The following is a 14,838-nucleotide window of genomic DNA, read 5'->3' on the forward strand; positions in this document are numbered from 1 at the left end:
TCAAACTCATCTGCAGTGCATCAGGTCTTGTCAAACTTGTACTGCCAGTTATCTATGAGCTGTCATAGCAGGACTTACTCTGATGTTATATCAGAAAAGTCATTTTGTTTCTGAAGCCCTTTCGAAGTATGTTTTATAGCTTCAGTAAAATAAAGATCTATAAAGCATGAACAAATCCATTTTGTGTACATTCCCTATATATATATTCCCCATTTGTTGTGTTATCTAGGAAACACAGTTATTGCTATATCCTACGTGGAAGTAAATTCTCTTACACTCCTCTAAAGAACAAAGCCATCCAATTCCATACAAAGTAAGTTTAGAACAACTGCAGAAGCAAAACACTGTTTTCTATAGGAAGAATGTATCTAATTAATTTAGAACAATTTGAACCAAATGGAGACATAACTGCAACATCCAGGATTCTGTGACAGTTTTTATTTTTGATTGGTTGGTTTTATTTACATAGATGACCACAAAAACCCTCTTTTCACTTCCAAGTTCACCATAGCATCCTTGTTTTGCAGCATGACTGCAGTCTGCATTATGTTTCGTTCTATCAAAATTCATTATGTTTCAAATATCTATGTTTTCTCTCTTCAGCACTAATCATCTCTTTAAGAGGTAGTTAACACAGTAGAAGGCTGCCCCAAAAGTAATGCTTCCAATTTTATGTTGGCTCACCCCCAGCTTCATTGGAAACAAGAGTGGCAATGTTGGAATACTGCAGTTTGTGGCAGGCAGCTCCCACAGACTCTCACACAGGAATGTCAGAGAGTCACACCATATGTAAGTTCATCACAACCTACTGAACCACTATCAGGCTGAAGGTGACATTTTCCAGGATCTCATCATTACCAGAGATGAGACCTGTTGTTACAAGTATGAGCTGGAATGTGAAGTGGCAAGATGTGAATTCCCCATCAAAGAAAAAGTTCAAGATGCAGCCCACGGCAGGTAAAGTGATGTGCAGTGTCTTTTGGTGTAGGAAAAGAGTGATCCTTCTGAGTTTCCTGGAACCCAGACAGACCATCAATTCTGACTGCTACATCACAACTCTGACTGAGCTGAAGGCTCAAACTTCAGATTCAGGGCAATTAAGAAGGCAACCTTTCTCTTGCAACACGGTAACACCAGGCACCACATCAATTTGAAGACCATGGAGCACATTGCCAGCCTTAGCTGGACTGTCCTATCATACCCACCATGTAGTCTGGATTAGGGCACTCTGATTTCCGTTTCTTTGGACTGATGAAAGATGGACTGCATGAGCAACATTTTCCTAGCAATGACACCATCATAGCAGCCAGAAACAGTTGGTCACCTCCACTGGAGCAGATTTTTATAAGCATGACAAAAATGCATGGTTAATGGTGGGGACTATGTTGAAAAGTAGTGTTTTGCAGCTGAGAATTTACTCTGCATCATTGTGCTCTCTGTATATGTTGTTTTCCATGGAAACAGCAGGAGGCATTACTTTCAGAGCGGCCTACATAGCTTGTATAGTTTCTTGCATTAGCATCTCTGGAAGATACTATACAAAATAAAAGTAAATAAAATAAAATAATTGAAAATTCAAATAATAGATCATTATCCCTTAATGTAAATACAGTTTTCAAAATAGTTATTCAATACTTTGTAAGCATCTCCATGTCAGTGTCTAACTAGTCACTTCTCAGCTACTAAACAATCACTCAGCAAACTACAAGAGACACTAAACATCCTTGGGATCAACACGATTCCACTGACATATTTTGCTGATGGATACGTCAACTACTTTAAAAGATGTCTCACATCAGTGGATGAATGTCCACACGGTGTGGACTGTGACAGCCACAAAAGAAAAAGAAAAAAAAAAAAAAAAAAAAAAAAAAAAAAAAAAAAAAGCCTAGATACATATATGTATCAAAAATCCACCTTGAAACTTGTATTAAATGTCTGCATACTTGAAAGAATGTCCATAGTAGAAGTATTAATTACTCTCCATCCTTACGTGCCATACATGAATATATATTCACAATCCTTCCTTTGCATGACCTTTTAAAGCCATACATGATTTTTAAGTGAGAGGAAAATGTCCAGAGAGAAGAAATACATACATACTGTAAACTGTGTTTCTGCTGATTCCTAAGTAGCAAAACCCAACATTCTCCAGAATTTGTATCATTGTTTTTATTATTACTATTATTCAGAAGATGTTAAACTACAGACACTAGAAATGTACTCATTTTTCCAAGCCTTCTTCTCCTTTTCTCAAGCAAGCAAAAGGACTGCAACTTCTGCAATTACAACAAAGGAAATGGAAATCAACTGGAAAACAAATATCACTTAAAGCATTACAAGAATAATAGAAAGTTATATAGATTTTGTTGCTATTCTTTTAACTTCTGGGGAAGTAAAGATCCAACAAGGGTCATATTAACAGATTAATCCAAAAATCAATGAGAAGTTCTCCCATGATTTCAGCAGCCTCGTAGCTAATAATGTATGCTATCAGAAAAAGAAAGAAAGAAAGAAAAAAGAGCAGATTTATATACAGAAAGGATCTCAAACTTCATAATCACATTTTTAAAAAGCTGAAAGGCTTAATAAATAGTGAGAAAAATAAGGATAAAGAAAAAATTCATTAGCTTATCCAGTTCTCAGTTGAAAAGTTTGAGACATTTAGGATCTCTCTTACAGTCCAATTCATAAAAGTTAATGTGAACCTAATGACAATTCAAAACAAATAATTTTCAGACAAATCATGGCAGCTTCAAAGCTGCTTTCCATACAGCTAAGGCATCTATGCACCAAAGGTGAAGCAGATGACGAGGGAAAGCAAACCTCACCAGCTGCTCTCATTGAGCTCAGGCATCTTTCCGATTTCAGGCAGCTACCTTGCTGAAGAGATATCCATTCTGTAAAGTTACCAACAGTGACTTCAGCCCACAGGGCTTTAGGTTTAGAAGAAGAAGGGCTGCTGATAAGGAAGGTGGTTTACAGACATTGGGTGTGTCTCACAAAATGTGCTCCTTGTCAGGCAAATTACACATCTTACAAACACGCTTTCAAGCACCCTCCTCTTCTGCTATTAGGTGGAAACAATTTAGCAAAGATCTCATTAACTGGGAGATCAGATTCCACTGTGCTTCCTTCTTACTAATTCCTTTCCCCCTCACGCTTATATACACAACGTGCAGCTGTGGTGCAGTTAAGAATAAGGGCTTTAAAATGCAAGTGCTAGGAATGGAAGTTCCACTGTGAGCCGTTTCCAGCCCTAACACTTCTGATTTCAAGTCTACAATAACTTAGCTCTCGAAACAGTGTGGATTCATTTAGCTTTAGCTGCAGGAGCACTAATCATGATGAATTTATGTGTTCCTTATTACACTAGCTGCTTTGCTTTAAAGGCTGAGGAATGCCTGCTATTCACTCCTACAACCTCACGCACTCGGTTCCACTTAGAGGTTAATTTCCCAACTACTCTGTGCTACACTTTTAGCTGCACTGTCTTAAAATGTGTCTACGTTACTGTGGTGCAGAGTAGGATTAATGTTCAAATTCCAGAGTAATTTGAAGGAGGTCAACAGATTGAGCTCCCTTCACTAACACAGCTTCTTAAAACTGGCATTACACCATCTTTTGCACAGCTGTGTCTCAAATCACATACGTACACTACATATGTATGTCACAGCATGTGTATCTATGTTTCTATTTATATACACAGAATAAGCCATGTTTTGTCTGATACTGTTCATTTCCAGAGGAAACAAAGGTGAAAGCAGAGGAAAAGTGGTGGGGGGATGGAAGCTGTAATTAAAATGTGGTTCTCATGGATGGGTGTGCATCTAACTCACAAACCAGAGGTTTCCACTGGAAACATAAAAACCGAAACACTCTGTAGTCTGTCAGTTCTCACATGAGCAGGGAGTCCCAGGGGACTCTGCAGTAGCCATTGAATCTAACCTCCACCCAGGTAGGGTCATTTAAATTTGACTCTTGGTGCATATCCAAGAAAGAGGCGCATTCAGAGGCAATTTGCTTATGACAGACTTCTACTTTGTTGCCATTTAGGGAAAACATCATCTAAATAAAGAGGAAGATGCACAAGGCACTGAAACACTTTTTTTTTTTTTTTTTAAATTATATTTTAAAGCAAATGTGGTTGTGCAAATCACACAAGGGCAGTGGATGGAGAAAGAACTAAACGAGGGGAGCAGTAGGAAGTGGAGAAAGAAGATAAGGACAGGAAAAAAAGAGCCCAGCAGGAAAGGGGAGCATAGATGGGAAAGGAATAACAGCAGAAATAACAGTAGCAAAGCAAGTACAAAATGCCCCATGGGGTACTTCCTTGTCAATATCCTACAACCCGTTGGTTTTTGCAGCACTGTACTCACTTCCCCACATAAGATGGGAAATGAAAACACTGCCCCTCTCAAGATTTCTAGGGCTGGTTTCTGTAATTCCCTCTTCTTACTCCGCATGAGAGCCAGGTCTTTCAGAATACGCTTATCATTCCAGAGAGGTCAACTTGCTGATCCCTTTTATTGAGGTCTGACTGCCTTTATGGCCGTACAAATTTATCTCCCCAACCTGCTCTCCTCTTCTTATCTTTCATGCGTCCTCTGTGGAGGGAGCTGAGATTCTGGTAGCAGGCATCATGCAAGAGACTGGGGTGAAGAGCTGAGGACAGATGTGCCTCCCTCTTCAGATCTCTCGGGGGACAGAAGGGATGAGAAAATTCCTTCTGAAATGAATGGAGCAATTCACACCTCTCAAAGTGTTGTTTCAGGCTACATTTATGTCTTAAACAATATTCATCCCCACCTCGAATTCTCACTCAGCTCAGGACATCTGACCGTGATGAATAGATCTTTCCAAACCTTTCTGAAAACTCTGCTGTTTAAAGGTCATTTTTTTCTAAGTGCTATATAATCCCCATGCTTATCTAACTGCCTTAAAATCTGGCATGGTTACTGCAGGTGGTGAGTAGAACCTAAATTATAGGTCATTTGAGTCAAGAATTCCCAAGATACAGCTTTCTTTTAAAAAACAGCATTCCTTAACGTTGACCAATTGTACCAATGTTTCCTTTGTACACACTTCCAGAATCAGACTGTGGCTAAAAAATCTCAATTGCTTAACATTTACCCTAGAAAAAGAAAGGCATCAACTGTCTCCTTGGTATTCAGACTTCAGATGTTTTTAAAAATTTCAACTCTACACATGCAGTGAATTAAACACTCAGGACTTCTGGGACTTCCTGACCTTTTGAGCGGGTCTGAACATCTCCTAAATAAAGCCTGGAAGTCCTTTTCTGTAAGAGAAGGATGTTAAGAATCCCTGTTCCTGCTTACTTACTAAGCACTCGGGAGGTAGACATGAATTGCAGTTAGACTATTTTGAGAATGAAGAAAAAAAGGAGATAAATACACAACTCATAACTCTGGAGACAGGTTATTACAGTCAGTAGAAGCCTAGTCTAGGCTCTGGTGGGATCTCAGCTCAACAGCTTGGAAAGTAACTAAGCATATGCACACTGCAACAGCAACAAGATAGCCAAGCAACCAGGTATCTGCCATGCAAATCACCAGATTCTCATACATACATGCAAATTTTTACATGCTTTTTAGTGCTCAGCCTGACAGATCAAACAAAGTGGCTCATTTTTTCCATTGCAACATCATTGAAAAAAGCTGCTTTGCCTCAGGTTGGAGGCAACCTGCCTGGCACAGCATCAAAATGAGACGTGGATCAATGACCTAAATCCTCAAAAGACTTTCCTGTTCCTTTTCAGCTTCCATCACACAAGGGTTCATTTCCACTGAAGTGATTGTAGTAGAATACGCTGTTATGACAATCACAACTCTTTTAAGCTGTTCCAAGTATGGTTGCCATAAATTCAACATAAGTTGGAGAGTAATTTAGATATAGTGAGGGAGGGCCTGCAGGTGTTTCTTTCTAACTAAGGCACCTTAGGTTTATATTTTCAATGTTTTGGAAGCCACAATACAATCAAGCAATCGATGACTTAATTAAGATATTTTTCAGTGAAATTATGCCATTACTGTTTTGTCATTTCCCTTTATCTCTCAAGGGCTGACATTTTTCAGCACTGACAAACTATTCATTTGATACTCCAAGTAACATTCGAAATGAACTACATATAATTTTACAAACAACTGTGCGTAAGTGAATAAAAGCAAAGTTACCAAGAAACGTGGACGGAAACACATTCAACCTCAGTGAATGTCAAAGATGTTTGCTAAAGTCAGTGTTTCAAAAATGAAACCCAGATGAATTCACAGTATCGTGACATAATGCAATAGTATTGGAAGCACCTACTTCCAAAAGCTTGTACACATTCACAGCTGTACTTGCACATGAATTACACAGAAATTCAGCCTAGGTGTTGCTAATAGAACAAGATAAACTCTGACCAAAAAGAAGATACACTGCAGTAAATGACACAGCAATGAGGTAGTCTGATGAACTAATAGCTCAAGAGAAAAAAGAAGAAAGAAGAGAGAAATCTGGCAATTCAGCCAAAGAAGAAATGTGCCTTGAAGTTTAGTTTCTTATGAAGGTATTGTCTATTTTAAAATAAATAAATAACAGCATTCAGAATTAACCACATTTATCTGTGGATGGCAAAACATCTCTGATTCGGACATACCGGAGTATTAAACGAAACGAACTTCAACTAATGAGTTTGCATGAATCAGCTTTGAAACTAGAATTAAGCGCAAATAATGCAAGGGGTAAAAAGTACTTCAAAAGATATCTATCCCCTTCAAAGTGCTTAAAAATGAAGATTGGGTTACGCTGTGCTACCACAGTGCATTTGGAAGGCACATAAAGGAGGAGTTCTAAAAGTTCATTTGTTACCACAATCATTTTGTTACCACAGTCATTTCAGTTACCACAATCAGCTCAGTTGTACCACAGTCATTTGAAAAATGCAAAGTCACCTGGAACAAAGGTCTTCTCAGCCATTATGAGGATGATAGCTACACTATTTTAAGTCTCAATTAAAAGATTCCCAAGTTTTGTTCCATACCATCTTTAACTAAAGAGATTATTAGGATGATTCTCACGGAGAACAGCAAGTACATGTCTTTTTTATTTCAAAAGGATTTGCCCAGGGAGAATTTGAGGCTCAGAGAACCACAATACATAACCATTACAGAGAGTAGCATCAAGTGAAAATCCCTTGGATACAGCAACTCACTGTGAAAACTTTAAAACCCCAGTGACAGCCAAAGCAACATATGCTCCAAGCGTTTCATTCCCAGCAGTGACACTGGCATAAAGGCAAAACACACTGATTGTTTCACTAAAATTTAAGTTAATGAACTCATGGTTAAAAATAAGTTAAATGATTTCTAGAAACTCAGAACTATGGCTTGGCCTCTTAGCAGCCCAGTTGATAGTTGGTGTGCAAAAGACAGTATACTTAACATCTGAAAAGTGTTCTCAATACTTCCCAAAAGTAAAAGTATTTCCAAAGATTAGAGTAAAAATTTCATACGATGAGGGCTCCTTATACTTGGCTGTTTGTGTTAACAGAGTAAATATCATTTCTTCTCTTCCAATGAACTCACCGAGTTGACAATATGTCAATAAGTTCTTTTCTGTTCTGGACTCTCAGCTCATTAGTTTTGTATCTGGAATCCTTAATGACTTCAGGCAGATTCAGGATCTAAGAGAAAATAGAAGAGAGAAAGAAATATGGTTGGTAGGAGACATTTATAAAGCTGAGCACATTCTTTCAGAACTAAGATATCTTTCCAAAAAGCACTACTTCTCATTACTATTTCATCTAGGTTAGGAAATTAAGAAAAAACAATGACTCCTGTTCAGTGTTACACAACAAGTACAGAAAAAGCAATGAACTGAACAAATCTTAGTCACTATTACCTTGGAGAGACTCTTGTGATCATACTGCAGAACATGGAAAGATTTTTAAGTTATCACTGTTCTGCTGGGGAGATCTGTGGGATTATCCTACAATGAGTTACAACTCACAGGAAAATAAATAGGACTGTATTGCCTATGCTAGACCATGAAAAGCCATGTTTAAGAATGTTTTTTTTTTTTTCATTTCACTAAGTTCTGTCAAAAAGAAAAAATGTCATAGTTTGTCTTTATAATTTTTTCAGAAAGAATTGACAAAGAAAATTGGTGGTATAAACTCCAAGAAAGGAAAAACACATCTTCTATTTTTAACTCTTACCTGGTACACCAAAAATTTAACTGTCAAGAAAAGGCAATGTGAATTGCATTATAAATGGAATTAAATAAGTCAAGAATAAGTGTTTGAATTTTTCTTTTTGAGGGTGACAGAGCACTGGAACAAGTTGCTCAGAGAGGTTGTGGAATCTCCTTCTCTGGAGATAATCAGAACCTGCCTGGACACTTTCCTCTGCCACCTGCTCTAAGGAAACTGCTTTAGCAGGAGGGTTGGACACAACGATCTCCAGAGGTTCCTTCGAACCCCTGCAATTCTGTGATTCTGTGTAAGGGCATTTATGAGACAGATTAGCTGTATGGACTACCAATACCTAGTATGTAATTTATTTACTCATGCAATAATGTATTCATATAGAACATAAATAAATAAGTTTCACTTCTACAATTGAATAAAACATAACGTAGCAACATCAGCTACAGAGGAAGGCAGAAAAGAAGCTTATAAAGAAAGAGACTGCCATGTATTTAGTGGTCCTCAATGGATTTTTCTTTTATTAACTTGCCTAGGCACTCCTTGAATTCATACATCTGTGCACAGCCACATGCTAGTGATACACAGATTGTTGTCAGCCTCCCTTGAACTTCACTCATATTTATACTAATTCCTTCAAGATGGGTTCAGACCAAGGTCACTACCATTTAATGACTCCTCACTTCACTGGAAAGAATATGGATATGGCTTCAGTATCAAGTGAATAGCTGATGATGAGGTCAATATTTTTCAAAAGATATTCAGAGACATTCAATACAGATAGCCACCCTCAGCCTGTTTGTCATCCATAGTGACAAAATTGAGACTGGAAACAGAGGTATCAACAAAGCTATGTTAGAACCAGGACCATACTGCATATCTTTTCGGCACATTTTTATTTGCAAGATAACATAAAGCACCAATTTTCCATCAACATTTAATTTGCTTATATTGCCTTTTTTATTTATTTTCATACAGCTTATGAAAACCATGGCATACCACAATCTAGCTTTAAAAAACTTCTTCCTCTTCTAGAAAATTTTTTAGAAACTTTTTTTCTTCTTCTTTAACAATATTATTGGCTCCCCCTTTAAATTATTCCCTCTTGTTGATACAATTATTTTGGTATTGAAAATAACTGCTGTAGAAAAACAATGTAAAAAAATTCAGAAAATGTCAGTGAATACTTATTTGCAAGACCATAAGCAACTGAGAAATCTGTCAGAAAATTATAGCTTCATTTGATGCTACATGAAAAGCTAACACACTGAGTTGCTCATTATCCTGCTTTAATTAATGTTACTGACTTCAGTGTCAACTTAATATCCATCTCTTATAAAGCAGTGTGACTGTTATGTTCTCAATTTGGTGTCCAACAAATGCATACTGCTAAGCTATTTGTTAATGTGCCATTCATCTGTACTGTGCCACCAAAGTTATCGTCCTCATTTCACTCTGACCACTTACAATGAAAACTGTTCTTCATTTCTCCTGCAACCTCACTTGCAGAACAGTTGGCCTCTGCAGTGAAGATTTATTTAGGATGCACATTCAGAGTTTACACCCTGCATTTTTCCCCCAAAACTGCACTCTTCTTTGCTGTACACAAAAGCACAGTCTTCTGAAGACTCTTGCTCAGTATTCCTATTTAGAGTGAAGCAGCCACATGCCAGGATATGCTTTAGTAACAGTTGCTTGCTTTGAAATGCGCTTCAACCAGCAGCATTACAAAGTTTTTCAGCAATCATCCCCAAGTCCCCAAACAACCTACAGTTAGTTTGCACTGATTCTGAAATTATTCCAGTTTTTGGGTTTTTTTTTCTTACTTGCTAACTGCCTGTCAGAAAAGATACGGTTGAAGCAGAATGTTTGCAATTGTTTACAGCTTGAGACAGCTGTTATATCTCTTGAGTATGTGCCTTCAGGGCAACGGCTCCCATAAATTCTGTATTTTCAGCACCAACTCATCCCAAAAAAGTTTTCTAAAAGCAATCCCAATGTTTGAATTAGTGGCCTCTGTATTTACTAAAGGTTCATTAGGGTGTTGAGGGCCTTCCTGTTATAAAGTCTTCTTCCTTTATTGGCTCTCCCTCCACTGTGTTTTAAGCTCCAAATCACCTTTGCCTTAACACAGAACATACCTCTAACAGTTTTCACAGCATTCCACTGACCTCCACATTCTTCAATTTCTGTGCAATTTAACAGTCTAAAATCCATACATACAAGAACTCAGTAAGGGCAAAAAAATGGAATGTTCTTTTTAAACTCAGGTAAGACAGCTGGTTTATAGACAAAACTGACCACTACCTATAACCTGAACTAAATTTTCCAATAGCTTATTCTCTTTGAAATGCAAATAACTGTAATTTTTCCATGTGCTATATTTCCTCCTTTCAATTCTAGAAATACTAGAATCAGCAGCCTGCTGAATAGAGCCCACTTAACTTCAGGCTCTTCAAATTCTGCAGTAATACAAATCATAGCCTCATCTACTGGTGCACCAGTACACCTCCTTAAGGAGGGAGTACATAGCAGCCAGCCCCACCATAACTCTCTCAGCTGCAACCTAAAGTGACATGAAAGCATGGCCTGAATTCCTGAAGCATTCTAACTCACACCACAGTGTTGGAAATGACCAAGACAGACTTTCAGCTGTACAGGATGGCATGATAACTAACATTGGGTGTGTAATTGTTCAGGTGATAAAGCACATGAGAAGACATTCAAAGTAATGTTCTAGAGCTTTCTGGACATACTTATTTTAGGGCACAATCAGTCCTTGATAAAACAGCGTTGTGGCATTTAGATGCTTGTTCAGTCATTAGTCTTTATTCATGTTAATACAGTGGTCATGCTATAGTGGTTTGCCATGCATATGAAGAAAACCCTTTGAGCAACCTTTGAAGAGGTTACTTTGATACTTATTGAGAAAGGTAATCCAAGCAAAAGAAAGCAGGTCCCTCCAGATAGCTGTGCATGCACATGTTGCCCAAAACACACCAAGAGAGAAGATAGCTCCAGAACATCACAACTTCACTAGCTTCTTTCTACGTGTTCCAGTTATTAGTCATTAACATCCACAGAAATATGAAATGGCTGAAGTGGACAAATGGAAGAAAATAATGCTCAATTTCCTGAGGCTGACAGCTCATTCAACGCGATTAGTTTAAGCTAAACATCCAAGTTCCAAGAGAAACTACACAATGACAGGAAAAAGGCAGAACTCTCATTTTAAAAAATGCTGTCTAATACTACATGCAATACTTCTCTTCTACTAGCCTACATGTCAATGGGGTCTTTTGTTTGGAACATTACTATTCTTTTTTTAAGAACAATTTTGTTCCCTACAGTCATTCCTTCTCTTCTAAAATGTATTCACAGCTCAGGGAAAAACAATTCCAGGCATTAAAGCCACAGGAATATGTGAAAAATCCAGAACTAATTTAAAAGTTTTCAAGAATTGCCAGACAATCATGTTTATTCGATGCGAAAGAAGTAGGATACCAGATCTCTAAAAGTGGCAGTTCTGTTGAAGCTTTCTTCTTCAACATCATATCTGTAGCAGTGCCAAGTCAACCCACAGTCTGTAATGTTTCTTTCCACTAGAAGTCCACTAGATTCTCTGTGAGCACAGACCAGTATATAGCAGTGCACAAAAGGACAACAGGGTTGGCTACTTATTAAGGTGGCACACGAATATTCGACCATTAACCTGGCTGTGTTAGTAACTGTGTCTACCACTGTATTATGGAAAACAGTGTCACATTTTCTCCTAAAAAAGGCACCAGTGCGATCTCCATGACATTCACCATTCCATAACTGGAAGGCTACTGGCTGGTTCATGTTGTAGCAAACTAGCAGTGCAGTGGCACAGACTTCAAAAGGGGCTTGGCACCCACTAAGTTTGGAATTGAGGTGTTCTGAATACACAAGCAAAGCACAGGACTTCATCAGTCCCATAAACAACCAGCTAGAAGCAGAGAGTTTGAATTTATTTATTTTATAAAGAAGAGGGGAATGAAGAAGCAGTCAATAATCAATAGCATTGAAGTTATTACACATTTTTGTACTGGCAACCTCACATATCGTTACCTGGCACACAGTGACAAATTGCTGATCATTTCCAGCTGCCAACACGATGTAACCATCCTCGGTCTTAAAAGCCTAGAAGAACAAAGGGAGTTGATAAGCTGTGACAAAAATATGAAATATAACTTCTAGGTGATAGTTTGTAAATAATGTTCAAATGCCTTCCTTAAATTAACATTTCCATCCAGACTTTAGTTCTACAAAAGTGGCTCACTGTCAGTGTTTCCAAGATTGAGCTCCTGGGGAAAACAGAAATTCTTCTCTAGCACTGAGGATTTATGCACATATATACATATATATATATATATTTAACAATAACTTCATTACTGCATCTTTATGCTTTATGTTTAAATCACCTCCACTGAAGATTTTCACTGGGACCAAGAAAATCTGTAACTGGCACTAGCCGAGCGTTTTTCCACTGCGCATCTTCCAACAAAGGATAATGCAAATGGATTCTCCTTTCTTCCTGCTGCAGTTATCAAAAGCAGTTGGGAAAATCTCTTTTGCTCTTCAGTGGAAGAGGACAGCACAGCTCATGCACTAATGGTGACTCACATTAATGTCTCACAGAGAGCAAAACACATCTTCCATTCGCTCAGATCAATTTTCTCATCAGCTAACACTGCCTGATCCAAAGCTGGAACTCTTACTATACATTTTGGCTAAAAAAAACCACATAGGTAAGTGCTCTAGTGTAGAAACAATAATAAGCATCTCCCATCAGTGTGGTTTATTCTACTTCACAAACAGGAATATGTCAGTCCAATTTGCAAGCTTTTGAACAGAGACAATTGCATCCATGCCAGTAGTCTCTAACCACTTGACTCAGTCAAAGTTTTCAAATTCTGTGTGGCAAATTATGTCCACTGAAATGAAAGAAACTGCACATGGTATTTAGGTTACCATTTGTTTACTTCCTCTACATTTCATTTCCTGAAAAATAATATCAGTCACTGATTATGTTTATGAATGTATTTTTCAGAGATTTAATTAAGCACTTGGATCTAAGATTCACAGCAAATAAAGATGAGATTCAGCAAGCACTGAGAGCCAAGCATGCAAAAAAAACAGTCACTGACTTGACCACAGGACAGTAAAAGTCTAGAAGCATGCATAATACATAGGTACTGTATACTCACACTTAGAAAAGCAGTGAGCAGAGAAAAAGTTGGGGAAAAGAATACAAGAAAGAAAGTTGTACATAATTGCATAAACATTTTTTAGCTAATATACATGCAGATTTCTGTCTAACAGTCATGACACAGCCTGCTCTAACAATATGTAAGAAACATTCATTTGATTTTTTTAGAATGCATGCTTTTTAGTAGCAATAGTTATGAACCAAAGCTGCCACTACAGCCTTACTACCTTCTCTTTTATGTATAAAAGATCTATTTCCTGACCCCCCGTACCCCAATCTGATCTGTTTTCGCTGATGCTCTGAAGTCTAAAAGCGACTGCATACATTTCACACCAATTATGGTGTAAACACACACATCTGTGTGTGCATATGTAACACAATATAGCTTTTATTGGTACGACCACCTACCACTTCCACTAAACACAAATTCTTTTACACGTTCTTTAGACTTCCAGTCTGAATGTCTGTTACAGACTGCAAAACCCACATGCGCTTACATACAGATCCCATTTTTTCACACTCCAAAATCTACTCTTACTGGTGACATGGGCAAATCTGAAACAGCTTACTATTTATAAGAAGCTTCTTTTGAGACTCACATCTATGCCAGAAGGCTGTGATCACACAATAGCTGCATGCCACCAGGAGACATGCGTCTGCACCGTGGGCTGCCTGGGGAGCAGCGGAAGTCACTTGAAATTTCAGGGCCTGGCTATTAGCATTTGGGCTTCAGTGGCTTTGTGGAATGTGTGGGAAAAATGATTATTCTTAATTGCACTGTATGTCTAAAAAGCCAAATCAACAATCATGTCAACCTAACACAACAAAAATGATATCACAATAAACGCAGCAGTGTCTTTTTCCACGAAGCTTAACTCAAATGTCTTCAGCTGCTATTTTAAGCTTCCCATTACAAAACGACTGATAATTTGTCAGTCACTGTTGCTGATAAAGCAGAAATATCCTAATGTTATTAGCACAATATTGATGCCAACATTTTAGGATGATAACAGTGGTTTTATTCATGACCCACAAATGTACGCACACTACAGGTTACCACAGGTTACTGTCTGGTCACAGAAAGCTCCATAGTATTATACAAAAGAGAGTAAAAGCAAAGTGCAAACAGACGTTAATGAGATTTTGTTTTGATAAACTACTGTCTATCACATCCAATCACTTCATATTAGTGCAATACAAGGCCCTACGCATGCAAGGCAAAAGTCTTTTTACCCTTCCGCTTCTTGTAAAGAATGAAGTCTTCTGAGAAGATTATATAGAGTGTGATCACAGTTTAAACTGTGACTCCTGTGTACTATATGTCCCGAGCAATAGAAAATACCCTTGGAGAAGACAGGAACCAAAAACTAGACTGAAGAATTAGTTCACACTTACTTCG

The 14,838-nt window shown here is 37.9% G+C and overlaps 1 protein-coding gene across 1 annotated transcript in view; it reads right to left on the reverse strand.

Moving 5' to 3' along the window:
• Nucleotides 1–14,838, reverse strand: part of SUGCT (succinyl-CoA:glutarate-CoA transferase) — a gene marked incomplete at both ends in the record, with an annotated part of 326,326 nt that overhangs the window by 193,977 nt on the left and 117,511 nt on the right. Inside the window, 2 exons of the mRNA XM_079538007.1 lie at nucleotides 7,587–7,684; nucleotides 12,299–12,370. Coding sequence (XP_079394133.1) covers nucleotides 7,587–7,684; nucleotides 12,299–12,370 — 170 coding nt within the window. The remainder of the gene's footprint in view (nucleotides 1–7,586; nucleotides 7,685–12,298; nucleotides 12,371–14,838) is intronic.

This window comes from Tetrao urogallus (assembly GCF_951394365.1).
Source record: "Tetrao urogallus genome assembly, chromosome: 7".
Classification (NCBI taxonomy): Eukaryota; Metazoa; Chordata; class Aves; order Galliformes; family Phasianidae; genus Tetrao; species Tetrao urogallus.